Below are 14631 nucleotides of genomic sequence, written 5' to 3' on the forward strand. Positions count from 1 at the left end.
ACCTACCTCATAGGGTTCGTAAAGATAAAATGAACGAATATACACAAGCATACATAACATGTCCATAAAATATACATAAAATATTTGAATATAATCCTGGCACATAAGTGCTTACTATCTTTGTGAAGTTATTATAAGGATAAAATTTGCTCATTGATATTAGTGCTTAGAACATAGTAAGGTCCGGCACTGTGGCTCACGCCTGTAATCCCAGAACTTTGGGAGGCTGAGGCAGGTGGATCACCTGAGGTCAGGAGTTTGAGACCAGCCTGGCCAGCATGAGGAAACCCCATCTCTACTAAAAATACAAAATTATCTGGGTGTGGTAGAGGGAGCCTGTAATCTCAGCACTTTGGGAGGCCAAGGTTGGTAGGATCACTGGAGCCCAGGCGTTCAAGACCAGCCTGGGCAGCATGGCAAGACCTCGTCTCTACAAAAAATAAAAAATGAGCTGTGACCGGGTGCGGTGGCTCACGCCTGTAATCCTAGCACTTTGGGAGGCCGAGGCGGGTGGATCATGAGGTCAGGCATTCGAGACCAGCCTGGCCAACATAGTGAAACCCCGTCTCTACTAAAAATACAAAAAATTAGCTGGGCATGGTGGCGGGCACCTGTAATCCCAGCTACTTGGGAGGCTGAGGTGGGAGAAACTCTTGAGCCTGGGAGGTCGAGGCTGCAGTGAGCCATGATTGCACCACTGTACTCCAGCCTGGGCAACAAAGCGAGAGCCTGTCTCAAAAACAAACAAAAAAAAGAAGAGTATAGTAGATGCTCAATAAATAAGTACTCAGTGACAATGAATAGCGTCTTCTAACTAGACTGCTAATTCCTGGGCTGTTTTTCCTCCACTGGGCACCCAGCGTGCAACTGCTGAATTAATGATAATGGGGTAGCTGGATGGTGGGAGGGGGCTGATGGTGAGGGATCTGTGGGCAGTGGGCAAAAGAGGGCAGTAGGTGAAGACTAGGCCATGGAAGGGGAAAGGCCCTTTGTTTTATTTTTATTTTTGTTTTTTGTTGATACGGAGTCTCGCTCTGTCGCCCAGGCTGAAGTGTAATGGCACCATCTCCGCTCACTGCAACCTTTGCCTCCCGGGTTCAAGTGATTCTCCAACCTCAGCCTCCCGAGTAGCTGGGACTACAGGCTCGCCATCACACCCAGCTAATTTTTGTATTTTTAGTAGAGACGGGGTTTCACCAGGTTGGCCAGGCTGGTCTCGAACTCCTGACCTCAAATGATCCACCTGCTTGGCCTCCTAAAGTGCTGGGATTACAAGTGTGGGCCACCGCACCAGGCAAAGGCCCTTTGTATGCAGAAGGCAGCCCTCCTTCTTCCATGGGATTCAAGATGCCTTTCCTTCCCTTCCTTTTCCTTCCTTTCCTTTCCTTCCCTTCCTTCCCACACAATGGCACTACTTCATAGGATTGGAAGAGCTCATTGAGTTTATTTAAGGACTGGAAGTGTCACTGGCATGTATATACACACACACACACATATACACACATGCACACATCCTAAGCAACATTGGTCCAGAGGTTGGCATCATCTGCTCGAGGTCTTCAGATTTCAGAGTCAGGTGTGGATCTTGGGGACTTGAGGAGATCCAGGCTATGCAGAAGAAACGGTGACGGGGAGGGGTCCAGCAGCCCTCCCCCTGCCTACCAGGCCCTAGGAACCCTGTTCCCTCTCCCTCCCTGAGAGCCAGCAGCCACTGCCATCCGTGCCTATCTCCCTCCCTCCCCCCTTTCCCTAGGGGCAGTCCCAGCTCACCTGGCCACCTGAGGATCACCTGGTGCTCCAGGTGCCCATGCGGCCCCCTCCTCCCCAGGCTGGGTCTGGCCCGTCGGGATTATCCATGTTCTCATAAGAGTCTGCATCTGGATAGGACCAGGGAGGAGGAGAACACGGGTGGCACTGGAAGTAGGCTGGATGGCAAAGTCAGCCCAAGGGACAGCACGGGACAGCAGCAGAAGCACCCACCTTCCTCATGATTGGGTCCAGGCTGGCCCCGAATGGAGCGGAGCTGGGGGGCTGCATACAGGATTCCTCTCATATCCTCGTAGGACTGGGACCCTGCTTGGGCGGAGGATGGAGAATTGGAGGCTAGGGCATGGGAAGTACAGCCTACGGTAAGGAGGAAGACCGAGGGGCAGAGGAAGGTGAGGGGCATCACCCATGCTGTGCTGGGAAGGGGTGATTCGGTCAGCATCGGGTTTGGGGCCCCGGTTAGCTGTAGGTCAGGGTTAGATATGGGTTAGATTATGGCTAGGGAAGGGGTCAAGAACAGAACTGGGCTGGGCGTGGTGGCTCATGCCTGTAATCACTAGAGGCCAGGAGTTTGAGACCAGTCTGGCCAACATGGCGAAACCCTGTCTCTACTGAAAATACAAAAATTAGCCAGGTGTGGTGGCAAATATCTATAATCCCAGCTACTCAGGAGGCTGAGGCATGAGAATCGCTTGAACCTAGGAGGCAGAGGTGGCAACTGCACTTCAGCCTGGGCGACAGAGCGAGACTCCGTCTCAAAAAAAAAAAAAAAAAAGAAAAAGAAAAAACTGGAGGGAGTCAGAGTCATGAAGAAGCTGCAGAGTGAGCTGGGGTCCAAGTTGAGGTCTGCACTGGGGCTGAGGTGAGGTGGAGGTCAAGTCCAGGCTGATACTGCATTGGGATCGGTGTTGATATTCACAGTTAGGGAGGGGGTAAATATTGGGGGTCAGGATGGGGGATGGGGCTCAGGATGGGGGATGGGGCTCAGTGTTGAGGTGAAAGGAGTCACAGGATTGGGTTCGGGTTTGGGGTCAGGGTCAGGTCAAAGTTGGGTCTGGTGTCAGAGCTGAGGCCAGGTCACCCAAGCTGGGCAAGGCAGTCTGATCGAAAGCATCTCTCACCCAGGGAGGTTGCTTCCCGGCTGGGGTCCCAGGCTGACCCATGAGGGCTCAGGAAGTCTGGAAAGGGAAGAGGGAGATTACTATTCCTCCTGGCCTCCAGGCGTCCTCCACCTCCCCCCTGGACTGTTGCCATCCTCACACACACCCATTGTCCTGGCGACCGGCTGGGTCAGCTCTTCATCCTCGTTCTCGTAAGACTCAGCTGTGGCAGAAGAGAGAGAACTCCAGGGACCCCTTCTAGGGGTGTCACAGCGCTGCAATTACACCTAAGTCTCTGAGGTCCCACAAAGGCCCCAAGTTACCGTTGGAGAAGGAGTCTTCATCCTCAGGACCCAGGGGCTCATCCTCAGGGTTCTCATAGCCACTGCCATCTGGTGGAGAAGGAGGGGTGTCCATGGGAGTCCACAGGCCACCGCAGAGGTGGGGGGCCACGGGGGAGGGCAGCCTTACCCTGGGAGAGCTGGTCCTGCCCAAGGTTGGAGTCGTTCTCATAGAACTCGGAGCCCTCCTCACTGTCAGGTTCCTCATAGCCCTCCCCTTCCTCTTCTTCTGGGCCTGGGGGTTTGGGGATGGGGATGGGGAACCGAGTCATGCCCCCTCTCCTCCAGGCCCCAGTCCACTATTCGGGCCACAGACCGCTCCAACCCCCTCCATGTGGGGAAAGACCCTTCCCTCTCCCAGTCATTCACCCACTCCCGGCGGGCTCCGGGACCCCACGGCTCCATCCGCCTGGACGTCGCTGCTCGGGTTTCCATAAGACGGGGCAGTGCCCCCCAGGCCTGCGGCCCAACGCTGGGCGCGTCCTGGCGAGAGGGGCGTTGTAAGACGGGGTCAGAAGAGATGGGGGCGGTCAAGGCTAAGGGTCCGCGCGGCGGAGCACGGCAAGAGGATGTTTTGGGCTCTGCGAATGGACTCTGGGCCTAGGAACCCGGCCTTGAACCCTGGGGCGGGATCTAAATCTAGGGCCGAGGCCTTCAGTTCTGGGGCGAGGTTCTGCTCTTGATCACGACTTCAGGCTCTGGGTCCTGGGGGCGTGGCTCTGAGCCCTGGAGGCGGGGCCTTGTTCTAGAGGCGGGGCTCATAGCTGGGTGGGACTCCCCGCCCCGGGGGGCGGAGTTCCGAGCTCCAGAAGGCTTGGCGCACAGCGGATTGGAGGGATGAGGACAGTGGGGGTGGAGCCCCAGATCTGGGGCGGAGCTATAGGCTGGAGGGGCGGTGCCTCTTACCGAGGCCTGAGGTGGGTGTGGGGAGAGACAGCACGTTCCCGTACTGGTTCTGGGGCCCGCTTCCTGGGGGAGGCGTCACTTTGAAGAATCTGGCGGGAGAAGAGGAAGTGCACGGTGAGGGCCGACTTGGAATGGAATGGCGGACCCACTCAAGATTCTGTCCAGGCCTTGAGAAGTTAAACGTGATCACTTGTGCTGGGACAGCCAATAGAGGAGTCTGAGATGATCATTTCCAAGGAGGTCTTCACAGAGGAGGTAGCTTTGGAGCTGGGCTTTGAGGTTGGGCAGTATTTGAAACAGTAGAGACGGAGCAAAGAACCCCTGGGCAGAGGAAACAGTAAGTGCAAGGCATAAAGGGAAGGTGGAGGGTGTTACCGCGGGGTGCACTGGTTGCATTACCTCCTGGTGGGGTCAGTCATTCGCTTTCTTTTCCTCCTCAGGACCAGGGCTGGTGGGAGTTAAAGGGAGTGATCAGAGGAGGGACTGCTTGGCAGGGTGAGGATTTGTGGGGCCAGGTGCTGGGGAGGTCACTTGGTTCAACAGAGGAGACAGGAGTTCAAATTGCAAGGCGGACTGGCGCGGTGGCTCGTGCCTGTAATCCCAGCACTTTGGGAGGCCGAGGTGGGCGGATCATTTGAGGTCAAGAGTTCGAGACCAGCCTGGCCAACATGGTGAAACCTCGTCTCTACTAAAAATATAAAAAATTGGCAGGGTGTGGTGGCATACACTTGTAGTCCCAGCTACTCGGGAGGCTGAGGCACAAGAATCACTTAAGCCTGGGAGGCAGAGGTTACAGTGAGCTCAGATTGTGCCACTGCACTCTAGCTGGGGTGACAGAATGAGACCCTGTCTCAAAAAAAAAAAAAAAATTGCAAGAGGCTTGGGAAGTTTGAGGGAGGCTAGAGGAAGACTGGGGAGAACAGGATTCTGGGGTCTTGAAAGGAGGGATGGGAGGAAAGAAAGGTGGTTGTCAGACTGGCCAGAGACGGCTTATCCTGGGGAAGATGGAGTAGGGTTTGGACAGACCCACTAGGGACATGACTCACCTCTTTGAAGATGAAGAATGCCCACAAGGGAACACAGGCAGAAGATCAGATAAGCCAAAGTCACAGCTGAGACCTTCCAGCCACCAGTCCTCAGCAGCCAGTGCCATAGTACTAGGGGGAAGGGGCTATGAGACGAGGACCCCAGGCTGGCATCTTACGTCCCAATCCCGAGACCTCAAGGAACCGCAAGTCTGGGGCACAGAGGCAAGACACAGACTCGGCCAGGCGCAGTGGTTCACGCCTGTAATCCCACCACTTTGGGAGGCAAAGGTGGGTGGATCACCTGAGGTCAGGAGTTGGAGACCAGCCTGGCCAACATGGTGAAACCCCATCTCTACTAAAAATACCAAAAAAAAAAAAAAATTAGCTGGGCGTGATGGCACATGCCTATAATCTCAGCTACTTGGGAGGCTGAGGCAGGAGAATCGCTTGAACCCGGGAGGCGGAGGTTTCAGTGAGCCGAGATCACTGCACTCCAGCCTGGGCAACCAGAGCAAAACTCCATCTCAAGAAAAAAAAAAAAAAGACACGGACTCAAAGTCCCAAGCTGTGAGAAAGGCTCTCCTCTCTCTAAGAAGCCACGCCCCAGGAGGTCAGGGATTGTCACAGAGCCTGGCACAGGACATGGGGCAGTGTCTTTTGAGCAAATCATGGACAAACCATGGCTGTACTCAGAGGCAATGTGTGGATTGAAGAGAGCATAATGATCAGTTTCCTGCTGCAATTAAGGATAGTCATGGTCAAAGTGAAGGGCAGAGTTGAGTTTGCAAGGTTACAGTTGGGATCCAGCACATTGCTTGGATCAAGTTTGGAGTGAAAGTTGGGGTTGGGTTTGTGAATTGCAGTTAAGACAGCATGATAGGATTGCATGGAGAGAGAACTGGCAGAACACTGTGACCAGTTTGTTGGACCGGGTGAGGAAAAGGAAGGATGCCCAGGTTCTTAGCCTGGGCAAGGGAGCAGGTAGTGGTGCCCTCTGCTTACGCTGGGCCACCAAGAAGACTATACTTGGGGAAGACATTGAGTTTGATTTTGTATCTGTTGAGCCTGAGGTGTCCATGGGATATCAAATGGCACAGGAGATGGCTGAGTATGGAGCCTGGAATAGAGTCACCAAGGCATGGTGACCCAAGAAGCCATTGGGAGTCAAGGTCAAATGGGAAAGTGTGCAGACAGGGATGAGAAGAGGGCCCAGGGCTCCAAGAGTGAGGAGTTGGGGAGGAAGGAAGACTCCACCCAAGCTGGTGGGCAGGCGCAAGCAATGGTAGGTGAAGACCCAGAAAAGTAGTGTCTTGGAAGTGAGGGAAGAAAGACTTGAAGTCTAGGCCAGGTGCGGTGGCTCACACCTGTAATCCCAGTACTTTGGGAGGCCAAGGCAGGCAGATCACCTGAAGTCAGGAGTTCAAGACCAGCCTGGTCCAACATGGAGAAACCCCATCTCTACTAAAAATACAAAAATTAGGCCTGGCCTGGCCCTATGGCTCATGTCTGTAATCCCAGCACTTTGGGAGGCCAAGGCGGGTGGATCACGAGGTCAGGAGTTTGAGACCAGCCTGGCCAACATAATGAAACCCCGTCTCTACTAAAAATACAAAATAATTAGCCAGGCTTTAATCCCAGCTACTTGGGAGGCTGAGGCAGGAGAATCACTTGAACCTGGAAGGCGGAGGTTGCAGTGAGCTGAGATCGCGCCACTGCACTCCAGCCTGGGTGACAGTGCAAGACTCCGTTTCAAAAAAAAAAAAATTAGCCAGGCGTGGTGGTGGGCACCTGTAATCCCAGCTACTCAGGAGGCTGAGGCAGGAGAATCGCTTGAACCTGGGAGGCGGAGGTTGCAGTGAGCCAAGACGAGATGGCACCACTGCACTCCAGCCTAGGCGACAGAGCGAGACTCCATCAAAAAAAAGAAAGACTTGGAGTCAATGTTCTGTGTGGAAGTTGGGGTTTGGGGTGAGGCTGGGAGTAGCCCTCAGGTTGGGGGAATCTAAGATTGACTGGCTTCCGCTTCTTCCCAGTACCCCCACACAGATGCCTCCCAGTTGAGAGAAACTCTACCTGGCCGAGCAGTGATCTCCAGGTAGAATGACATGGTCAGGTTGCCACGGTGACAATAATACTTTCCAGCGTCCTGAGCTGTGGCCCGGGGCAACAACAGACCCGTCTCCATTACCCACATATCTCTGGCCGGGCGATCGTCCTTCAGCTCTAGGCTCAGCAATGAGGACTTACGCCCCTCGGGGTGCACATGGGTCCAGGAGAGGGGGCCCCTGGACACAGAGTCAGGGGGTACCCCACAGGACAGCCAGAGTGTGGAGCCAGGGGCCATGGTGAGGTCTGGGACAGGGAGAGATAAGACAAGGAAAGCCTGATCCTCAGGGTTTCACCACATCAGTTTCCCCTTCCCTCCATCTCTGGACCCCCGCTTCCCGGCATCTCCCCAGTCATCACCTTACCCTGGCTGAGGCTCTGGTTCAGGCTGTCCCTTGGTGGGCCACATGGAGGCTCTCCCTCCCAGATCTTAGGGCGGTCTTTGGCCCACACATACAGCTTGGGGCTCCTGAGCTTCCCGGAAGGGGAGCTGGGGCCCTCTGAGGACCTGTTCTTCAGGCCACAGCCCAGGCCACCTAGGTCCGAAACATTCCACCGGAACAGCTCCCCTGGGAAGAGACCCAGAACCAAATGCAGAGACACCCAGGAGAGGGAGAGAGATAGAGACTCAAAGACAGAGATAAATAGACACAAAGACCCACAGACAGAGAGAAGACAGTGAGAAGTAGAGGGACGGGAAGCAGCTCATACTGAAGCCACGAAGCCCCAGGAGTCCGCCCACCTAGCTCCGAGTTTCGCCCTCAATCCCTCCAGCCCCTCTCCAGCTCCATTGTGGCCGCGGACCTCTTCTGTCCACGGTGGCCTCCCTTCTCTCCTCCTGCCCCTGCCCCAGCCCGGCCCTCACCGCTGCCCTCCACACTGACTGTCCAGCCAGGCTGCCAGGCCTTCTCAGAGGGGGGCCCCTGCTGGCACAGGTAGAAGCCCCCCATCTGTTGAGAGACGTTGAAGATGAAAAGCCAGATGGCCAGGGGCCTCATGTGGATTCCCAGGCCTGGCAGCCCCAGGCTGAGTTTTAAGAAGGGTTTAAACGGGGACTCCCGAAACCAAGTCAGCTGCTGAGTGGGGCCATCTGAGGTCCCCTTGAGGCACTGCAGCACAGCGTTATCTCCCTCTGTGGAGAGAGAGGGAGAGAGGTGTGGGCATGGGTGGGGGGGGACCTCCAAGCCCCCCCACTCCTCACACCGGGTTATAGAGCAGAGGACTCCAAAAGCTGGGAGTGGAGGAGCCGACAGAGTCCTTCCAACCCCTCCCTGAATTTTACAAATAAGAAAATGGAGGCTCAGAGAGGGTAAGTTACTCAGCCAAGGACACCCAGCCACAACTCAAGTTTCCAGCCTCAATCTCTTCCCTTTCTGCCCTTTGGACATACCTTCCACCTTCACCACTAGAGGTTCCTCGGGCCTGACTTCCATGGGGGTGAGGAAGAGGAGGAAGAAGAGGAGGCGAGGAGGTGGCATGGTGGTCAGACTCTCCGGGGCACCCAGCTTCGCGCAGGGGATGCTGGGGCAGGCAGGGGCCTGGAGGGCACTCAACCATGGGTGTCTGCGGGGGCGGCAGGCAGTCCCCCCAGAGAGGAAGGGGGTGGTCACGCCTCAGGCCCCATTCTCCAGGAACCCTCCAGACTCACAACACTTGCCTCCTCCCTGCCATGCTGGTTTATTTTCATCCCAGCTCTCACCACCATGGGAAATGATCTTGTGTGTTTATTTGTTCATTTCTGTTTTCTGCACAAGAATGTGAGCCCCTTGGAGCAGAGACCGTGTTGTTCACCACTAATTGCAAGTGCCCCAGAACAGTGCTGGGCACATAGACTCCGTCTCAAAAAAAAAAAAAAAAAAAATTAGCCTGGCATGGTGGCACGCGCCTGTAATCCCAGCTACTTAGGAGTCTGAGGCAGGAGAATCACTTGAACCCAGGGGGCGGAGGTTGCAGTGAGCCGAGATCACACCACTGCACTCCAGCCTGGGCACCAGAGTGAGACTCTGTTTCAAAAAAAAAAAAAAAAAAGAAAACAGTCCTATACAAATATTGTTTGTGAAGATTAAAAATGACAATATGTTCAGCACTATTAGCCCAGTGTCCAGCACATAGTAAGCCCTCAGTTAATGAGATACAGCATCAATTAATGGCTAAGAGCTCAAGTCATACTGCCTCAGTTCAAAACCAGGCAAAAGCCAGGCACAGTGGTACACGCCTATGGTCCCAGGTCCTTGGGAGGCTGTAGTAGAAGGATCGCTTGAGCCCAGGAGTTCAAGGCTGCAGTGCACCATGATTATGCCTGGGAATAGCCACTGTGTTCCATTCCAGGCAACACAACAAGACCCTATCTCTAAAAGAAAAATTGTTTTAAAAGAACCCAGGAGTTCTAACTCCTAAATCTGTTCTTATTCTGCCCCATGCCTCTCCTCTGTCTCTCTCTTTCTCTCTCTCTTTGTCACTCTCTATGTGCCTCTGTGTCTTTTTCACTGCTGCAGGGACTCAGAAAAAGAATTCAGGGACCCAAGAGACCCACTTTCTCAGTGGCTGATTCCCAGGCCCATCTCACCAGGCTGTGACTTCCTGTTTGCTGTGGGCAAGCCCCAGGGGACCCTCCCTACAGGTGGCAGGGCCTCCACTTCCCTTTGGCCAGTTGAGGGGGCTGGGAGGCGGAAGAGTGAGGCACTGGGGAATGAAGGGGGCGAGTAGCAGGACTCGATCTGCCTTTCATTCAACAAAATCTCTCTAATCCCCTCATTAGCTACCCAGCTGCCCAGACTGGCTTTCACTAGAGCATGTCATTCCCCTGCTTAAAACATGTCAGTTACAGCCAGGCACAGAGGCTCACGCCTGTAGTCCCAATACTTTAGGAGGCTGAGGCGAGAGGATCCTTTGAGGACAGGAATTTGAGACCAGCCTGTGCAACACATCGAGAACCCATCTCTATAGAAATTTTTTAAAAAACAAAAAATGTCAGTTGCTTTTCATCTACCTAAAATAAAAACTCCAACCCAAGGCCTAGTAGGCCGAGTGTTGCTGACCTACCTACATTTTCCACCTCGTGCCTCCACCACTCTCCTTGCCAAGTGCTTCCCTGCCTCAGGGCCCTTGCACTTGCAGCCCTTTTTCCTGGATCTCTGCTGGGGGCTCTGGTTCTTTGCTGGACTGGTTCTTTTCATCACTCAGGTCTCAGTTCAAATGGTACTTCTTCAAAGAGGCCTTCCCTGTGCCCCCCGGTGCTTCAAAAATCTATATATTATTATTTAAAAAAATATATCTCAGGCCACGCAAGGTGACTCACACCTCCCAGCACTTTGTGGGGCCAAAGGAGGCAGATTGCTTGTGCTCAGGAGTTGGAGACCAGCCTGGGCAATATGGCAAAACCCATCTCTACCAAAAATACAAAATATTAGCTGGGTGTGGTGGCACATGCCTGTGGTCCCAGCTACTTGGGAGGCTGAGGCGGGAGGATCAGGGGGATGGAGGTTGCAGTGAGCCGAGATGGCACCGCTGCACTCCAGCCTGGGCAACAAGAGCCTGTCTCTCTCTCTCTCTCTATATATATATATCTCGGCTGGGTGCGGTGGCTCACGCTTGTAATCCCAGCACTTTGGGAGGCCCAGGTGGGCAGATCACTTGAGCCCAGGAGTTCAAGACCAGCCTGGGCAAAATGCAGAAATCTGTCTTTACTAAAAATACCAAGAAAATGTATCTGGGCATGATGGCGCATACCTGTAGTCTCAGCTACTCAGGAGGCTGAGGTGGGAGGATGACTTGAGCCCCGGAGTTCAAGTCTAGCCTGGGCAACATGGTGAAACCCCATCTCTACAAAAAATACTAAAAAAGACTGGACACAGTGGTTCATGCCTGTAATCTCAGCACTTTGGGAGGCTGAGGCGGGTGGATTACTTGAGGTCAGGAGAATGAGACCAGCCTGGCCAACATGGTGAAACCCAGTATCTACTAAAAATACAAAAAAATTAACTGATGCCTATAATCCCAGCTACTCGGGAGGCTGAGGCAGGAGAATTGCTTGAACCTGGGAGGCGGAGGTTGCAGTGAGCCGAGATTGCATCATTGCACTCCAGCCTGGATGACAGAGTGAGACTCTTGTCTCAAAAAAAAAAAAAAAAGAAAAGAAAAGAAAAGAAAAAAGAAAAAGAAAACCTCCTCAAATTCCCTTTACTCACATGCTTTTTTGATCACATGCCCCTATTTCATTCCCAGCACTTGCCCCAATCTCAAGTTATGCATGTGTATTTGCTAGTCTTCTCATCTGCCTCCTGCACCAGAATGTTCTTTGAGAACAGAAATCTTTACCATCCCTAGATGTGCACAGGCATCTAGTAGACACTCAATAGGTGTTTGCTGGATAAAGGAAAGAAAAGAAGTTAGGGGCCAGGCAAGGTAGCTCATGTAATCCCAGCACTTTGAGAGGCTGAGCGGGGGCAGATCATTTGAGGTCAGGAGTTCAAGGCCAGCCTGGCCAACATGGTGGAACCTCGTCTCTACTAAAATACAAAAATTAGCTTGGTGTGGTGGTGTGCGCTTGTAATCCCAGCTACTTGGGAGGCTGAAGCAGGAGAATCGCTTGAACTTGAAAGGCAGAGGTTGCAGTGAGTGAAAATCGCGCCATTGCACTCCAGCCTGGGAGACAAGAGCAAAACTCCATTTCAAAAAAAAAAAAGGAGGCCGGGCGCGGTGGCTCAAGCCTGTAATCCCAGCACTTTGGGAGGCCGAGGCGGGTGGATCACGAGGTCAGGAGATCGAGACCATCCTGGCTAACATGGTGAAACCCCGTCTCTATTAAAAACACAAAAAATTAGCTGGGCGTGGTGGCGGCGCCTGTAGTCCCAGCTACTCGGGAGGCTGAGGCAGGAGAATGGCGTGAACCCGGGAGGCGGAGCTTGCAGTGAGCCGAGATGGCGCCACTGCACTCCAGCCTGGGCGACAGAGCGAGACTCCGTCTCAAAAAAAAAAAAAAAAAAAAAAAAAAAAAAAAAAAAAGTTAAAGAAGTTAGGAAGAAAACTCTCTCCCTTTTTTTGTAGAGGCGAGGAAAACTCCTTTTATTCTCCTTTCTCACTATATTGCCCAGGCTGGTCTTGAACTCCTGGGCCCAGGTGATCCTCCTGCCTCAGCCTCCCAAAGTGCTGGGATTACAGGCATGAGCCACCGTACCTAGCTGAAAGAAAATTTTATTTTCTTTTTTTTTGAGACAGAGTCTCACTCTTGTTGCCCAGGCTGGAGTACAATAATGCGATCTCGGCTCACTGCAACATCTGCCTCCCAGGTTCAAGTGATTCTCCTGCCTCAGCCACCTGAGTAGCTGGGATTACAGGTACACACCACCACGCCCAGCTAATTTTTCTATTTTTAGTAGAGACAAGGTTTCACCATGTTGGCCAGGCTGGTCTTGAACTCCTGACCTCAGGTGATCCACCCATCTCAGCCTCCCAAAGTGCAGGGATTACAAGCATGAGCCACCACATCTGGCCGAAATTTTCTTTTCTCTTCCCCCACATGCACTCTATCATCAAGGCTAGTCCATTTTATATCCTAAATATTGATAGAATCAATTTTCCCCTCTGAATCCTTCCTTCACAATCAGAAGCCATTCAACAGCCTCTCTCCTGGGCTCCCTGTCCCCTGTATCTTTTGGTTCCCATCTATACTCCGCATGTCAAGAGAACTTCTTTGATGTTAGTCATGTGCTTCCCCTGCTCAATGGCCTTCAGTGGCTCCCAGGGCCTGCAGGATAAACTCAAACCTGAGAGCTGTCAGGAAGGCCCTCCCCAAACTGACTGGAGACTGATTTCTAGTCATCATTTCAGCCCCTTCCCCAGAAACCCTGCTGCATGCACAAGGAGTCTGGATTTAATTTTTTTTTTTTTTTTTTAGACAGGGTCTTGCTCTCCCTCAGACTGGAGTGCAGTGGCACAATCATGCTCACTGCAGCCTCGGCCTCCAGGGCTCAAGTAGATCTTCCCACCTCAGCCTCCTGAGTAGCTTGGACTACAGATGCACATCACCATGCCCAGCTAATTTTTTTTCTTTGAGACAGAGTCTTGCTCTGTTGCCCAGGCTGGAGTGTAATGGCATGCTCTCAGCTCACTGCAACCTCTTCCTCCCGGGTTCAAGCAATTCTCCTGCCTCAGCCTCCCAAGTAGCTGGGACTATAGGCGCGTGCCACCACGCCCGGCTAATTTTTTTGTATTTTTAGTAGAGACAGGGTTTCACCATGTTAGCCAGGATGGTCTTGATCTCCTAACCTCGTGATCCGCCCTCCTCAGCCTCCCAAAGTACTGGGATTACAGGCGTGAGCCACCGCGTCCGGCCATGCCCAGCTAATTTTTTAATTTTTTGTAGAGTTGAGGTCTCACTATGTTGTCCAGGCTGGTCTCGAACTCCTAGGCTCAAGTGATCCTCCTGCCATCGGCCTCCTAAAGTGCTAGCATTATAGGCATAAGCCACCACACTCAGCCAGAGGTGGTTATTTTAGTTAGGGTGATCAGGGAAGGCCTCACTGAGGAGGTAACATTTGAGCCGAGACCTCGGCTCAGATAATGCAGTGTTTTGCAAAAATCACTCCAGGTGCTTTACGGAGAATTAATTAATTAAAGGGCCGAGTAGACACTGGGGAAGTTCAGGAGAGGTGATGGGAGCTGGGACGGAGTGTTAGCGCTGGAGATGGAGAAAAAGGGGCACATTCTGGAATAGTCAGCACATTGGAGTAGAGTTTACGGGACTTGCAGGAGGACACGTAGAATCAAGGACTTCCAGGTTCCTGGCGTGTCCTTTACAGAGGGAAAAAAGGTTTGGGGGAAGGGGAACCAAGGCTCTGGACATAAATCCGAATTGCCTGTCACCGTCCGGGTGGAGGTCACAGATAAAGAGCCTGATCTACACACAGGCGGACAGGAAAGGAGGGATTTGAGGGCGTTGGGAGGGGGAAAGGGGGCCAGCAGGAAGCGGTGACTGGCTGAGTAACAAAATGGGGGTGGGGACGTGCAAGTTGCAGACTCCGACTAACTACGCGGGGACTCCGAGGCGCTCAGAAAAATGAAGCCGACCCGGCCCTGCCCCGAGGGACGCTCCAAGAGGGCGGAGGTGCAGGGAGGGCCCCGCCACAATTCGCGGTAACGCAAGCCAGGTTCGGGCGGAAGAGTGGCCGGAGCGGATCAAAGGCTGGCTCTGGGCAGGAGCAGCGAGGGAGCGAGGGGGAGCGCTCCGCAGGCCGGTGTCCCGGAGGAGGCATAATTGGAGCAGGGCTTCCAAGGTCACGGAGAGACGCCGGGCAACACCTCTGAGGGATCCTCTTCCGGGCTTGAAAGGCAGGCGTCCTCCCGAACCGCGCGACCTAGCCAAGAAGAGCCGGGGCGGGGCCG

The 14631-nt window shown here is 53.4% G+C and overlaps 1 protein-coding gene across 1 annotated transcript; it reads right to left on the bottom strand.

Moving 5' to 3' along the window:
- Positions 1-1402: 1402 nt before the first annotated feature.
- On the bottom strand, positions 1403-14579 carry CD19 (CD19 molecule). Its single transcript, XM_054454414.2, has 16 exons — positions 13627-14579; positions 8639-9086; positions 8114-8380; positions 7614-7817; positions 7216-7494; positions 5161-5271; positions 4514-4562; positions 4115-4203; positions 3578-3691; positions 3339-3443; positions 3191-3259; positions 3034-3090; positions 2889-2945; positions 1981-2073; positions 1771-1877; positions 1403-1608 (listed from the first exon to the last, which is right to left on the bottom strand). Exons 2-15 carry the CDS (start codon positions 8724-8726, stop codon positions 1786-1788), a joined length of 1674 nt encoding a protein of 557 aa, XP_054310389.2. The 5' UTR covers positions 8727-9086; positions 13627-14579; the 3' UTR covers positions 1403-1608; positions 1771-1785.
- Between the last annotated feature and the right edge of the window lie 52 nt (positions 14580-14631).

This window comes from Pongo pygmaeus, chromosome 18, assembly GCF_028885625.2.
Source record: "Pongo pygmaeus isolate AG05252 chromosome 18, NHGRI_mPonPyg2-v2.0_pri, whole genome shotgun sequence".
Classification (NCBI taxonomy): domain Eukaryota; kingdom Metazoa; phylum Chordata; class Mammalia; order Primates; family Hominidae; genus Pongo; species Pongo pygmaeus.

Bases quoted from the DNA above. Each gene is read 5' to 3' on its own strand.
- CD19 (XM_054454414.2), bottom strand. From the start codon at position 8,726: ATGCCACCTCCTCGCCTCCTCTTCTTCCTCCTCTTCCTCACCCCCATG. The intron at 5,272-7,215 runs GTAGAGTTTCTC...CCTTCCCCCTAG, and splicing joins GGAGATCACTGCTCGGCCAG to TACTATGGCACTGGCTGCTG. The intron at 3,444-3,577 runs GTGAATGACTGG...CCAAACCCCCAG, and splicing joins CCGGAGCCCGCCGGGAGTGG to GCCCAGAAGAAGAGGAAGGG.